Consider the following 13,377-nt stretch of genomic DNA (forward strand, 5'->3'; position numbering starts at 1 on the left):
TACAGAGAGAGACATACAGAGATAGAGAGGCTGGCACTCACCTTTGACTATCTGCTTGGCGCAGGTGTTGTACACCTGTTCCTGTGTTGTGTTGGTGGGGAACACCCGGTCAAACGCATAGGACTTCCCCTGTGGAGCCAAGACACACAGTGTCTGGGTCAGTCAATACATCAATACAAACACACAGACAAACACTGTCTCTGACTCTGGGTTTGTCTCAAATGGCACCCTATTCCCTGAACAGAAAACATGCACTACTTTTGACCCTATTCCCTATGTATTACATTACTTCCCTATGTATTACACTATCATAGGGCTCTGGTAAAAGTAGTGCACTATATAGGGAATAGGGTGCATTTGGGATGCATACAGAGACAACCACAGCCCTTAACACGATCCATGAGAATGGCGACGCAGGGAATGGTGGCCGTTTAACGGGTTCCAGAACAATTGTCCTATTTTGTGAATTTCAGACACACATTCAACCACAAAGACTAGGGAGGTTTTTTGAATGCCTCACAAAGAAGGTCACCTATTGGTAGATGGGTAAAAAAAGCAGACATTGAATATCCCTTTCAGCATGATGAAGTTATTAATTACACTTTGGATGGTGTATCAATACACCCAGTCACTACAAAGATACAGGCGTCCGTCCATCCTAACAGTTGCCGGAGAGGAAGGACACCGCTCAGGGATTTTACCATGAGGCCAATGGTGACTTTAAAACAGTTACAGAGTTTAATGTGATAGGAGAAAACTGAGGATGGATCAACAACATTGTAGTTACTCCACAATATTAACCTAATTAACAGAATGAAAGAAGGAAGCCTGTACAGAATATAAATATTCCAAAACATGCATCCTGTTTGCAACAAGGCACTAAACTAATAGTGCAAAAAATGTGGCAAAGCAATGAACATTTTGTTGTTCAAGATCAGTGGTGGTGGTGTGTCTCTCTTCATTAACAACAGCTGGTGCACGATCTCTAATATTAAGGAAGCCTCGAGGTTCTGCTCGCCTGAGTTAGAATACCTCATGATAAGCTGTAGACCACACTATTTACCAAGATAGTTTTCATCTAAATTTTTTAGTAGCTGTCTATTTACTACCACAAACCGATGCAGGCACTAAGACCGCACTCAACGAGCTGTATAGAGCCATAAGCCAACAAGAAAATGATCATCCAGAGGAGGCACTCCTAGTGGCCTGTGATTTTAATGCAGGAAAACTGAAATCTGTTTTATCTCATTTCTACCACCATGTCACATGTGCAACTAGAGGGATAAAAACTCAAGATCACCTTTACTCCACACACAGAGATGCATACAAAGCTCTCCCGCACCCTCCATTTGGCAAATCGGACCATAACTTTATCCTCCTGATTCCAGCTTACAAGCAAAAACTCAAACAGGAAGTACCAGTGGCATGCTCAATTCGAAAGTGGTGCGATGAAGCGGATGCTAAGCTAAAGGACTGTTTCGCTTGTACAGACTGGAATATGTTCCGCCGTTTAATCCGATGGCATTGAGGAGTTTACCACATCAGTCACCGGCTTCATTAATAAGTCCATTGACGACATTGTCCCCTAAAGGCTAGAGCTGCCGCTTTCAAGGAGCAGGGCACTAATGCTTCTGAGAAATCCCGCAACGCCCTCTGATGAACCATCAAACAGGCAAAGCGTCAATACAGGACTAAGATCGAATCATACTACGCCGGCTCTGACGCTCGTCGGATGTGGCAGGGCATGCAAACTATCATGGATTACAAAGGGAAACCTAGCTGAGAGCTGCCCAGTGATGCAAGCCTACCAGATGAGCTAAATGCCTTCTATGCTCACGTCGAAGCAAGCAACACTGAACCATGCATGAGAGCACCAGCTGTTCCGGACAACTGTATGATAATCTCTCCGTAGCCGATGTGAGTAAGACCTTTAAACAAGGCCGCAGGGCCAGACGGATTACCAGGACGCGTACTCAGAGCATGCGTTCACTAACTGGCAAGTGTCTTCACTGACATTTTCAACCTCTTTCTGACCCAGTCTCTAATACCTGCATGCTTCAAGCAAACCATCATAGTCCCTGTGCCTAAGAACGCCAAGGTAATCTGTCTAAATGACTACCACCCCGTTGCACTCATCTGTACCCATGAAAGGCTTTGAAAGGCTGGTCATGGCTCATATCAACACCATCATCCCAGAAACCCTAGACCCACTACAATTTGCATACCACCCCAACAGATCTACAGATGATGCGATCTCTATTGCAGTCCACACTGCCCTGTCCCACCTGTGTGTGTGTGTGTGTGTCTGACTCGATTTTACAGCAACATACAGTACACCACACAGCATCAATATTTTACTACCACTATATGTAATATGCTTGGAGAAAGCACATAGAGTACTTAATGTGTGGACGCCCATGCGGTCGGGGATATTGCACATAGTTATTCCTCAGGACTTCTGAGCATTAGGACTTCTAGTGTAGATAGTGCAGAGAGAAAGAGAGAGTGTTTTGAGTGTGTTTTTGAGTGCATATACAGTGCCTTCAGAAAGTATTCACACCCCCTTGATGTATTTGTTGTGTTACAGCCTGATAAAATATTAAATTGAGATGTTTTTTCACTGGCCTGCACACAATAACCTATCATGTCAAAGTGGAATTATGTTTTTTATATTTTTACAAATGAACTAAAAATGAGTCAATAAGTTTTCAACCCCTGTGTTATGGCAAGCCTAATAAGTTCAGGAGTAATACTTTGCTTAACAAGTCACATAATAAGTTGCATGGACTCAATCTTTGTGCAATAATAGTGTTTAACATAATTTTTGAATGACTACCTCATCTCTGTACCCCACACATACAAATATCTGTAAGGTTCCTCAGTCGAGCAGTGAATTTCAAACACAGATTCAACCACAAAGACAAGGGAGGTTTTTCAACGCCTCGCAAAGAAGTGCACCTATTAGTAGATAGGTAAAAATACAAAAAACAGAAATTGAATATGCCTTTGAGCATGGTGAAGTTATTAATTACACTTTGAAAGGTGTATCAATACACCCAGTCACTACAAAGATATAGGCATCCTTCCTAACTCAGAGGAAGGAAACCGCTCAGGGATTTCAACATGAGGCCAATGGCGACTTTAAAACAGTTACAGAGTTTAATGGCTGTGATAGGAGAAAACTGAGGATGGATCAACAACATTGTAGTTACTCCACAATATTAACCTAATTGACAGTGAAAAGAAGGAAGAATACAAATATTCCAAAACATGGGCAATGACCAACAACCAATTTGACAAAGCTTGAAGAATTTTGAAAATAATCAACAGGGAAAAGTTGCACAATCCAGAATGAAAGCACTTAGAGACTTACCCAGAAAGAATCACAGCTGTAATCGCTGCCAAAAGTGATTCTTACAAGGTACTGACTCAGGGGTGTGAATACTTATGTAAATTAGATATTTCTGTATTTAATTTCCAAGAAATTTGCAAAAATGTCAAAAAAACATGTTTTCACTTTGTCATTATGGGCTATTGTGTGTACATGGTTGAGAAAAATGAAATACACTACATGGCCAAAAGTATCGTCGAACATCTCGTCGAACATCTCATGTTCAACCGCTCGTCGAACATCTCATTCCAAAATCATGGGCATTAATATGGAGTTGGTCCCCCCTTTGCTATAACAGCCTCCACTCTTCTGGGAAGGCTTTCCACTAGATGTTGGAACATTGCTGCGGGGACTTGCTTCCATTCAGCCACAAGAGCATTAGTGAGGTCGGGCACTGATGTTGGGCGATTAGGCCTGGCTCGCAGTCGGCGTTCCAATTCATCCCAAAGGTGTGCGATTGGATTGAAGTCAGGGCTCTGTGCAGGCCAGTCAAGTTGTTCCACACCGATCTCGACAAACCATTTCTCTATGGCCCTTGCTTTGTGCATGGGGGCATTGTCATGCTGAAACAGGAAAGGGCCTTCCCCAAACTGTTGCCACAAAGTTGGAAGCGTAGAATCGCTTCAGCACTCGGCGGTCCCGTTCTGTGAGCTTGTGTGACCTACCACTTTGCGGCTGAACCATTGTTGCTCCTAGACGTTTCCAGTTCACAATAACAGCTCTTACAGTTGACCGGGGCAGCTGTAGCAGGGCAGAAATGTGACAAACTGACTTGTTGGAAGGTTGGCATCCTATGACGGTGCCACATTGAAAGTCACTGAGCTCCTCAGTACGGGCCATTCTACTGCCAATGTTTGTCTAGGGAGATTGCATGGCGGTGTGCTCAATTTTATACACCTGACAGCAACAGGTATGGCTGAAATAGCTGAATCCACTAATTTGAAGGGGTGTCCACATACATTTGGCAATGTAGTGTATTTCATCCATTTTAAATTCATGCTGTTATACAACAAAAGGTGGAATAAGTCAAGGGGTATGAATACTTTCTGAAGGCGCTGGAGATAGTGTTATTGACAGTGTGTATTGTGAGTGTGTTTCTGAGTGTGTATTGACATTGAGTGGCTATAGAGAGAGATGTTTTAAATAGGTGGGGTTGAATAGGTCAGGCAGCTGCCCCCTAGGGAGGATCACATGACAGGCCAACCCATTAGACTGATACATATTTCATACTGGCTCCAGTATGGGAGGAAGAGGAGGAGGAGGAGAGAGTGGATTTTGGTTAGGGTTTAAGATTAGGGTTAGGTTTTCTGGTCAGAGTTAGGGTTTTTGGGGTTAGGGTTACAGTTAAGGGTTAGGGGTAGGGGTAGGGTTAGTGTTAGGGTTAGGTTTAGGGTAAGGAGTTAGGGAAAATGTGATTTTTAATGGTCAAACATTGTTACACTCCAAAAAGTCCTGTAATTTCACGAAAAAAAAGCAGTGTATGTGTGTGTGTGTTTGTGTGTGTGTGTGTGTGTGTGTGTGTGTGGTAAATGGTCTCTCTGCGGCATGCGGCAGGCCAATCTGATTTCCTGATTCAATCAGACCTCAGTGAGTTCGAGTCAGGGATTGAGGGATTGAGTGATGGAGGAACGGAGAAATGGAGGGATGGAAGGATGGCGGGACGGAGGGGTGAAAGGATGGAGGGATGGAGGAATGAAGGGGCAGAGGGATGGATGGATGGAGATGGAGAGACTGCAGTGAAAATCTCCATAATGAAACAGACCTGTCACCGGCCAGCCCCACCAACCCACCCCCCACCCCCCTCCATCCCTCCTCCCTCCCCTCCTCCCCTTCTGTTTGCCAGCACAGATTCAGTAATTAGTCCATCTAGCCTCACCTTTCCTCCTATCATCTTCTCCCTTTCTCCTCCCCTCACGTCCTACTCGCTCCTCTACTCTCCTATACCCTCTCCTCCTTTCTCATCTTCTTCCTCTCTCTTCCCCTCTCCCTTCCTCCTCACCCTCTCCCCTCTCATCATATCTCCCCTCCTTTCTACTGCTCCTCTCCTCCCTTCTTAGCTCTCTGTGTGTAGATTGCCTAGGCACATATTTTCCCCAAACTATATTTAGGATCATCCACTTCACTGAATTATACATGTTTAACAGTTGTGACACAAGAGCCTGAAATGTTAATATTCTCTTCTGAGCTGCTAGGGGTTCCATTCTGGAACACGTTCCTGTTCTATTCTGGTGTTGTTCTGAGCTGCAATGGGCCTAAACACTTAATCTGCTTCCCAAATGACACCCTATACATACTGTACTACTAGTGAACTATATAAGAAATATGGTGCCATTTGGGATGCAGACAATATCTACTGACTCATTGGCTTTAAACTCACATTCAGGTAGTTCTGGAAGTATTCTTAGGATGTTCAGTTATTAATTTCTGCAGCAGACAGGGAAATCATATTCAGTGTGTAGAGAAGACGATTTCCTGAGGTCCTACTATGACATAGTTGAATAGACTGAGTGTTTTTGTACTTCCCATTTAAACTGAAAAGGTTTTCAAGTGTCACAATTTCACCACCGGTCAATATCTACTGATTCACTGGCTTAAGAGTTCAGTTATTAATTTCTGCTACAGACAAGGAAATACAGAGTATATGGAGACATTTTCCTGAGGTCCTGATATGACATAGTTGAATAGGTAATAGACTCCAAGTTTTTCGTAATCTGAAATTGGTTTCAAATAACTGAAACGGTTTTCAACTGTCACAATTACACCGCCGAGCTGGCCAGGTGCAAACAAGCTTTCCATTAGGTCTGATTACCGTTGGGCACAGTTCCAAAATATGTACTCCACACAGAGCAGAATGCTGCACTGAGCAGAAAAACAGAAAACGTGTTGGCTTTCACCAGGGGCCTGTGAATGAAATGAAATGCTTATACTGTATAATATAATGAGGATCAAAAACATCCCTATTGCTTTGCTAAGCCGTTTGTTATCCTGATCTCCCTCCTTAAAGCTAATCTGCTATTTTGTTTTGTTCTGCTGCAGAAACATGATAATGCGGATGTTCAAATCGTAAAAACACTAAGCTGAACTGGGACTTTGTCAGCACACTCTTAGAAAAAAGGGTTCCAAAAGGTTGCTACGGCTGTCCCCATAGGAGGACCCTTTTTGGTTCCAGGTAGAACCCTTTTGGGTTCCAGGTAGAACCCTCTGTGGAAAGCGTTCTACATGGAACCCAAAAGGGTTCTACCTGGAACCAAAACGGTTCTACCTGGAATCAAAAATGGCTATTCTAAGGGCTCTGCTATGGAGACAGCCGAAGAACCCTTTTAGGTTCTAGATAGCAAATAAAAAAATCCAAGAGTGTACATACACTGTATACATGTGTTTGTGTGTGTGTGTGTGTGTGTTGCATGTGAAACACATCAGGCCTCCCTTCCTTCAACAGCCTCCAATCTATTGTTAGCGTGAGAGTGGGGGAGTGGGGGAGAGCTAGCTATGAGAGAGGTTCTGGGCTATAGGGAAAAACAAAGAGAGGGGTGGAAAAGGAGGAGGAGAAGACAGGCCAGAAGAGAGATGGGGGAGGGAGGGAGGGAGGGAGGGGTGGGGAGGGAGGGAGGGAGGGAGGGAGGGAGGGAGGGGGGAGGGAGGGAGGGAGGGAGGGAGGGAGGGAGGGAGGGGTGAAGGGGCGGTGGGATGGAGGGGTGGAGATGGAGAGACACTGCAGTGAAAATCTCCATAATGAAACAGACCTCAGTCACCGGCCAGCCCCCCCCCCCCACCCCCACCCCCCTCCATCCCTCCTCCCTCCCCTCCTCCCCTTCTGTTTGCCAGCACAGATTCAGTAATTAGTCCATCTAGCCTCACCTTTCCTCCTATCATCTTCTCCCTTTCTCCTCCAACTCGCTCCTCTCCTTTACCCAAAACTATATTTAGGATCATGCACTGAATTATACATGTTTAACAGTTGTGACAGAAGAGCCTGAAATGTTGATATTCTCTTCTGAGCTGCTAGGGGTTCCATTCTGGAACATGTTCCTGTTCTATTCTGGTGTTGTTCTGAGCTGCAATGGGCCTAAAGACTTCCCAAATGACACCCTATACATACTGTACTACTTTTGACCTGAGCCCTATAGGTAAACATTTGTGAACTATTTAAGAAATATGGTGCCATTTGGGATGCAGACAATATCTACTGACTCATTGACTTTAAACTCACATTCAGGTAGTTCTGGAAGTATTCTTAGGATGTTCAGTTATTCATTTCTGCAGCAGACAGGGAAATCATATACAGTGTGCAGAGAAGACGATTTCCTGAGGTCCTACTTTGACCTAGTTGAATAGACTGTGAGTGTTTTTTGTACTTCCCATTTAAACTGAAAAGGTTTTCAAGTGTCACAATTTCACCACCGTTCAATATCTACTGACTCACTAGCTTTAAGATTTCAGTTATTATTTTTTGCTGCAGACAGGGAAAATACACTGTATGGAGACATCAGAACCTGAGTTCTGATATGACATAGTTGAATAGGTAATAGGCTCCATGTTTTTCGTCATCTGAAATGGGTTTCAAATAACTGAAACGGTTTTCAACTGTCACAATTACACTGCTGAGCTGGCCAGGTGCAAACAAGCTTTCCATTAGGTTCTGATTACCGTTGGGCACAGTTCCAAACGATGTACTCCACACAGAGCAGAACTCCACTCAGAAAAACAGAAAATGTGTTGGCCTTCACCAGGGGCCTGTGAATGAAATGAAATGCTTATATGATATAATGAGGATCAAACACATCTCTATTGCTTTGCTAAGCCGTTTGATATCTTGATCTCCCTCCTTAAAGCTAATCTGCTATTTTGTTTTGTTTTGTTCTGCATACGTGTGCTATACGTTTCTCCATTCTCTGTGTGTGTGTGTGTGTGTGTGTGTGTGTGTGTGTTTTTGTGTGTGTTTGTGTGTTGCATGAGAAACACAGCAGGCCAAGGCCTCCCTTCCCTCACCAGCCTCCAATCTGTTGTTAGCGTGAGAGTGGGGGAGTGGGGGAGAGCTAGCTATGAGAGAGGTTCTGGGCTATAGGGAAAGACAAAGAGAGGGGTGGAAAAGGAGGAGACAAGGGAAGGAGGGAGGGGAGAGAGAGAGAGAGAGAGAGAGAGAGAGAGAGAGAGAGAGGAGAGAGAGAGAGAGAGAGAGAGAGAGAGAGAGAGAGAGAGAGAGAGAGAGAGAGAGAGAGAGAGAGAGAGAGAGAGGAGAGAGAGAGAGAGAGAGAGAGAGAGAGAGAGAGAGAGAGAGAGAGAGAGAGGAGAGAGAGAGAGAGAGAGAGAGAGAGAGAGAGAGAGAGAGAGGAGGAGAGATGAGAGAGAGAGAGAGAGAGAGAGAGAGAGAGAAATAATGGGGGTCTGGGAGGGAGACATGCTCAAATGGGATGGGCCCTGGGGACCATCACAGCTCTGCTACTCTGCTCTCTAACCAGACAGAGGCCTGGGCGTGTGTGTGTGTGTGTGTGTGTGTGTGTGTGTGTGTGTGTGTGTGTGTGTGTGTGTGTGTGTGTTGTGTGCACTTGCCAGAGGGTTGGGGGTGGTGGGCTTAACCAAGGCAGCAGCTATATAGCCATGGGATTTGCTTCAGAGCTTCCTTTTCACACTCTATTACCCTCCCTCTCGTCTATCTCTCGCTTCTCTCGCTTTGCATCTCAATGCATCGCTGGCTACATCTGGTGGGTTGGTAAAGAAATAAATGAAAAGCACAGATTGATAAATAAGAGGCTTAGGGATTTGGTGATTGTCACTGTATGTGTTTTTCCCTCCCACTTGACTTGACTCTCTGCCGTGGCCCGAGCAAAGAGATTGTCTCCTCTCCTCTCAGAGGTATTAAGGGCCCTACACACCAGGCGTGTGTGTGTCACACGGGATTGCCTGCTTATAAAGGGCCTTTCACTCGGGACGCAGCCTGCTCTCAGGGCAGGTCTCTGGCCAGCTATAGGCTGCTCTGGACACATAATCTCTATGGTTCTGGGCTTCTGGCTCCCTACAGCTAAACCACAGACAGACAGTTGGTAGAGCATGGCGCTTGCAACGCCAGGGTTGTGGGTTCGTTTCCCATGGGAGGCCAGTATGAAAAATGTATGCACTCACTAACTGTAAGTCGCTCTGGATAAGAGCGTCTGCTAAATGACTAAAATGTCAAATGTAAATCATTACACTCCCCATCAACAATGGCAGGCACAATCCTGGAATACATTACATTAAAATAATACATCTGTATTTAGAAAATACATGACAGAAGTGCCAAATAATCTCTCTCTCTCTCGCTCTAGAAAATGCCTGTTAAACTGCTACACAATCCCTGGATACCATCAGGCTCTCTAAATAGGGGGCATATTTATGGTTACAAATTACAATACAATGGTTAGGCCTACATGCTGGTTGTCAAGGAAAATGTAGAGAATGCAAATTATGCAGAAAAAAAGAAGGAAAAAAATGAAAAGAAAATGAAATACTTTCAAATCAAAGTTTATCCCAAACCATTTGCTTAGATAACTAGAAGTTTCTCACTATCGTTATGCACTGGCATATATAACGTATTTTTCAAACGTTTAAAATTGGAGCAATTAGTCTTTTATGGAACTGGAGCACTCTGCATTATTCATTAAGAGGCTGTGAGAGGGAGAACGAGAGAAAGAAATAGGAAAGAGCGAAAGGGCAGAGAAATGGAAAGGTTCTCTTTGTTCCTGGATCGATTTTCACAATTTGAGAGTGGGGAGAGGAGAGCTAAGCTAGAGGAGAGAGAGAGAGGAGTCAGAAGGAGAGAAGAATATTTCCCTTGGTTCTCTAACTCTGCCGTGAGGGGAGAGTGGGCGAGAGAGAGAGTGATGAAAAGAGAGATGAAGAGAATTCAGAGAGAGAGGGAGCGAAGAGTTAGAGAGAGGGAGAGGGAAGAGGGGAGAGAATCACAGGGAAGTGACTAATCCAAAGGAACAAATGCCACCTAGCCCCCACGGAAGAGATTGTCATGGTCCTCTCGAGAGCACACACACAGAGAGAGAGAGAGGGTAAGAAAGGAAGAAAAAGAGCGAGGGGAGAGAGAGACAGAGGGAGCGAATCACACGGCTGTGTCCAGGGGGGCCATTGCCACCAAGGAGCGACTAGCACGCTCCCCTTGAGGGCATACACTGCGAGGGGGGTGGACGGTGAAAGAGAGGGGAGAGGGTGAAAAAGAGAGAGAGAGATGGAGACTTGCAAGAGCAAAGGCGTAGAGCCAAAGCGAGCCCATTTCTCATTGTATGTGCCAGTTCAAGCCTTGATACAGCCATGAGAGAGAAAGACAGGCATGTCAGATGATGGAAGTGCTTTCATATCAACCTGACACATCTGTGTTTTACTGTACAGTCTTTCAGTGATGTGCACATTAACATGGATGGGTTTAGCCTGAGGAGTTGGCATGCCGACACCCAGTACAGCCAACACACAAGTACACAGACAATCAACGTTAACTCAGAAAATGTGTTAAATTCACTTGAATTACATACATTCAAATAGATTTGATCAACCACAGCCTTAGGGGAGAGCTTAATTTTAACCCCTCAAACTAAGAGGCTGTGTACTGATTTTCCACCCTAAAGTGTTACCTTGCACAGTTGCTGTCATGGATTTGAAAGCAGGGTAGAGAGTCGGGACTCGGTGCACATCCAGAGACCCTACCCACTGGGCAGAAACTGGTTTCAACGTAATTTGTCAACATATTCTGAAGTGGAATTTAAGTGGAAAATACATTGGATTTGTAGGGTGTAGAGGGTGAAACTGCAACCACAGGTAACCAATTTTCAACATTGACAAACCTTGAACAAAATATGTTGAATTTGTACCTTTTGAAAAAATATCCACAATAAGAAAAAAACTATAGGCTGGTCAGCACCTCCTACTGGAGAGTTGATATATCTACAGCTACCCTTTGGTATCCCATCCAGGGTTTTAACCAAGTCCGGCCCTAGGTAGCTTTGACATTTGTCACCGACTGTTACCAATGTGCTATTGTGAGAGGGATTGTTGGGAAATCTCCACTTAATAGATTCACTTTTGCTATCAAAGTCATTTGAAAGGGTAGGTTTAACAGAGCAAATTAAATGTAACCATACTTTATCAATAATATATCATCACTGATGCTATTTAGGCCTATATAGCATTTGGGAAGTCATCAACAGCTGTTGTTTAAATTCAACCCAGAATTAAACTAAAAATAGACAATACATATAGGGCTAGGGTTTCAAGCTTTGGTTGATTTCAAATGGATCTACAAGTTAGTAAAAAAATATGTTGGATTCATGTCTCCATCTCAACCAAAAACCTAAGTTTTATGACTAAATCAAATCAAACTGTATTTAATGTGCATTGGTTGAAATGGAGACGTGAATCCAACAATTATTAATTTGCAGACAAATTGGAATTAAAGCCAGACTCAGTGGCACAGACGAAACTATCCAAGGATACAACTCCTTCAAAAGTTGATATTTGGTTGCGTTGACAACCAAACACAATTCAATATCACATTTGCAATAGATTAAATAGCCTAATAAGTTGTCGACCAGTTAAAAATCTAATCAAATCAAATGTTATTTGGCACATGCTTTGTAAAGTGTAGACTAACAGTGAAATGCTTACTTACGGATCCTTTTCCAACAATGCAGAGTTCAAAATTGAAAAACATCAAATAAAAATAGAAATAGTGACACAAGGAATAAATACACAGTGAATAACGAAAAACTATAAAGAGTAAAAATAACATGGCTATATACAGGAAGCACCATTACTGAGTCCATGTGCAGGGTTACGAGGTAATTGAGGTAGCTATGTACATATAGGTAGGGGTTAAGTGACTAGGCAACAGGATAGATAATAGACAGTAGCAGCAGTGTATGTGGTGACTGTGAAAGTGTATGTGTGAGTGAGTGTGTGTGTGGCGTCAGTATGCATGTGTGCACATGTTATGTGTGTGTGGGCGTATGTAGTATGTATGTGTGTGTGTTGGGGTGTCAGTGTAAGTATGTGTGAGTGTGTGGGTAGAGTCCAGTGTGTGTGCATCGAGTCAGTGCAAGATAGTTAGTTTAAAAAAGGGTCAATGCAGGTAGTCCGGGTAGCTATTTGATTAGCTATTTAGCAGCCTTGTTTAGCAGTTTTATGTATCAACCAAATATTACCCAATTCTCCACATTGAAATGATGTCCCACTGGGCACACCACGTAATTTCAACATGGATAATTGGGTAATATTTGGTTGAGACGTTGACCACTGAAAAACACAGCCAAAAGTTAGTTGAATTTTCAATGTGTTATCACTGTGCTTTCAACCATCTAAAAGCACAACCAAATTTCAATGAAAAAACAATATCTGATTTTTGGTTTAGTTGTCACCCAAATGTCTATCACTGCACTTTCAGCCCTTTAAAAGCCCAGCAAAGTTCAAATGGTAATATGTCAGATATTTGGTTTATTTTACAACACATGAATATGTTATCACTGTACTTCATCTGAAAGCAGAACCAAATTACCTGGATTGCAATTCAGATTACATTAAAGGTCCCTAACAGTGAGAATTATGTTTTTTATCAAATTGGAAGATATTTGGATGGAACCAGTTTATAGTAGGTTGACCCAATTATAAAAAATGACTGTAACTGGTACATTGACAAAGTGAATCATAAAGTTACTGGTCCCCTCCCCCCATGTCAAACACTTGGATTCAGGAGGCATTACTTCCGGCATTATGCAACTTCACGTAATGCCAGACATGTTATACACCAAATGGTAGTGTCTTATAATCTTAACTAATTTAATATCTTCCAAATATGTAACGCCTTAAAATCGTCATTGCATGTGTGCATCATATGGCTTTATTTACAAGCAGAACGTGGCAGAACGATACTGGTATCTAACCCCTTTTCATCTGTGTTGTGACTTTTAGCTAGCAAGCTACTTACCAGCATGCCTGAAAAGGCACACTGTGTT

The 13,377-nt window shown here is 43.3% G+C and overlaps 1 protein-coding gene across 1 annotated transcript in view; it reads right to left on the bottom strand.

The window, feature by feature from the left end:
- Positions 1 to 13,377, bottom strand: part of LOC311133166 (kinesin heavy chain-like) — a gene marked incomplete at both ends in the record, with an annotated part of 162,871 nt that overhangs the window by 117,674 nt on the left and 31,820 nt on the right. The window contains one exon of the mRNA XM_084166607.1: positions 42 to 129. Coding sequence (XP_084022733.1) covers positions 42 to 129 — 88 coding nt within the window. The remainder of the gene's footprint in view (positions 1 to 41; positions 130 to 13,377) is intronic.

Source organism: Coregonus lavaretus, assembly GCF_964263955.1.
Source record: "Coregonus lavaretus genome assembly, chromosome: 8".
In the NCBI taxonomy this organism is placed as follows: domain Eukaryota; kingdom Metazoa; phylum Chordata; class Actinopteri; order Salmoniformes; family Salmonidae; genus Coregonus; species Coregonus lavaretus.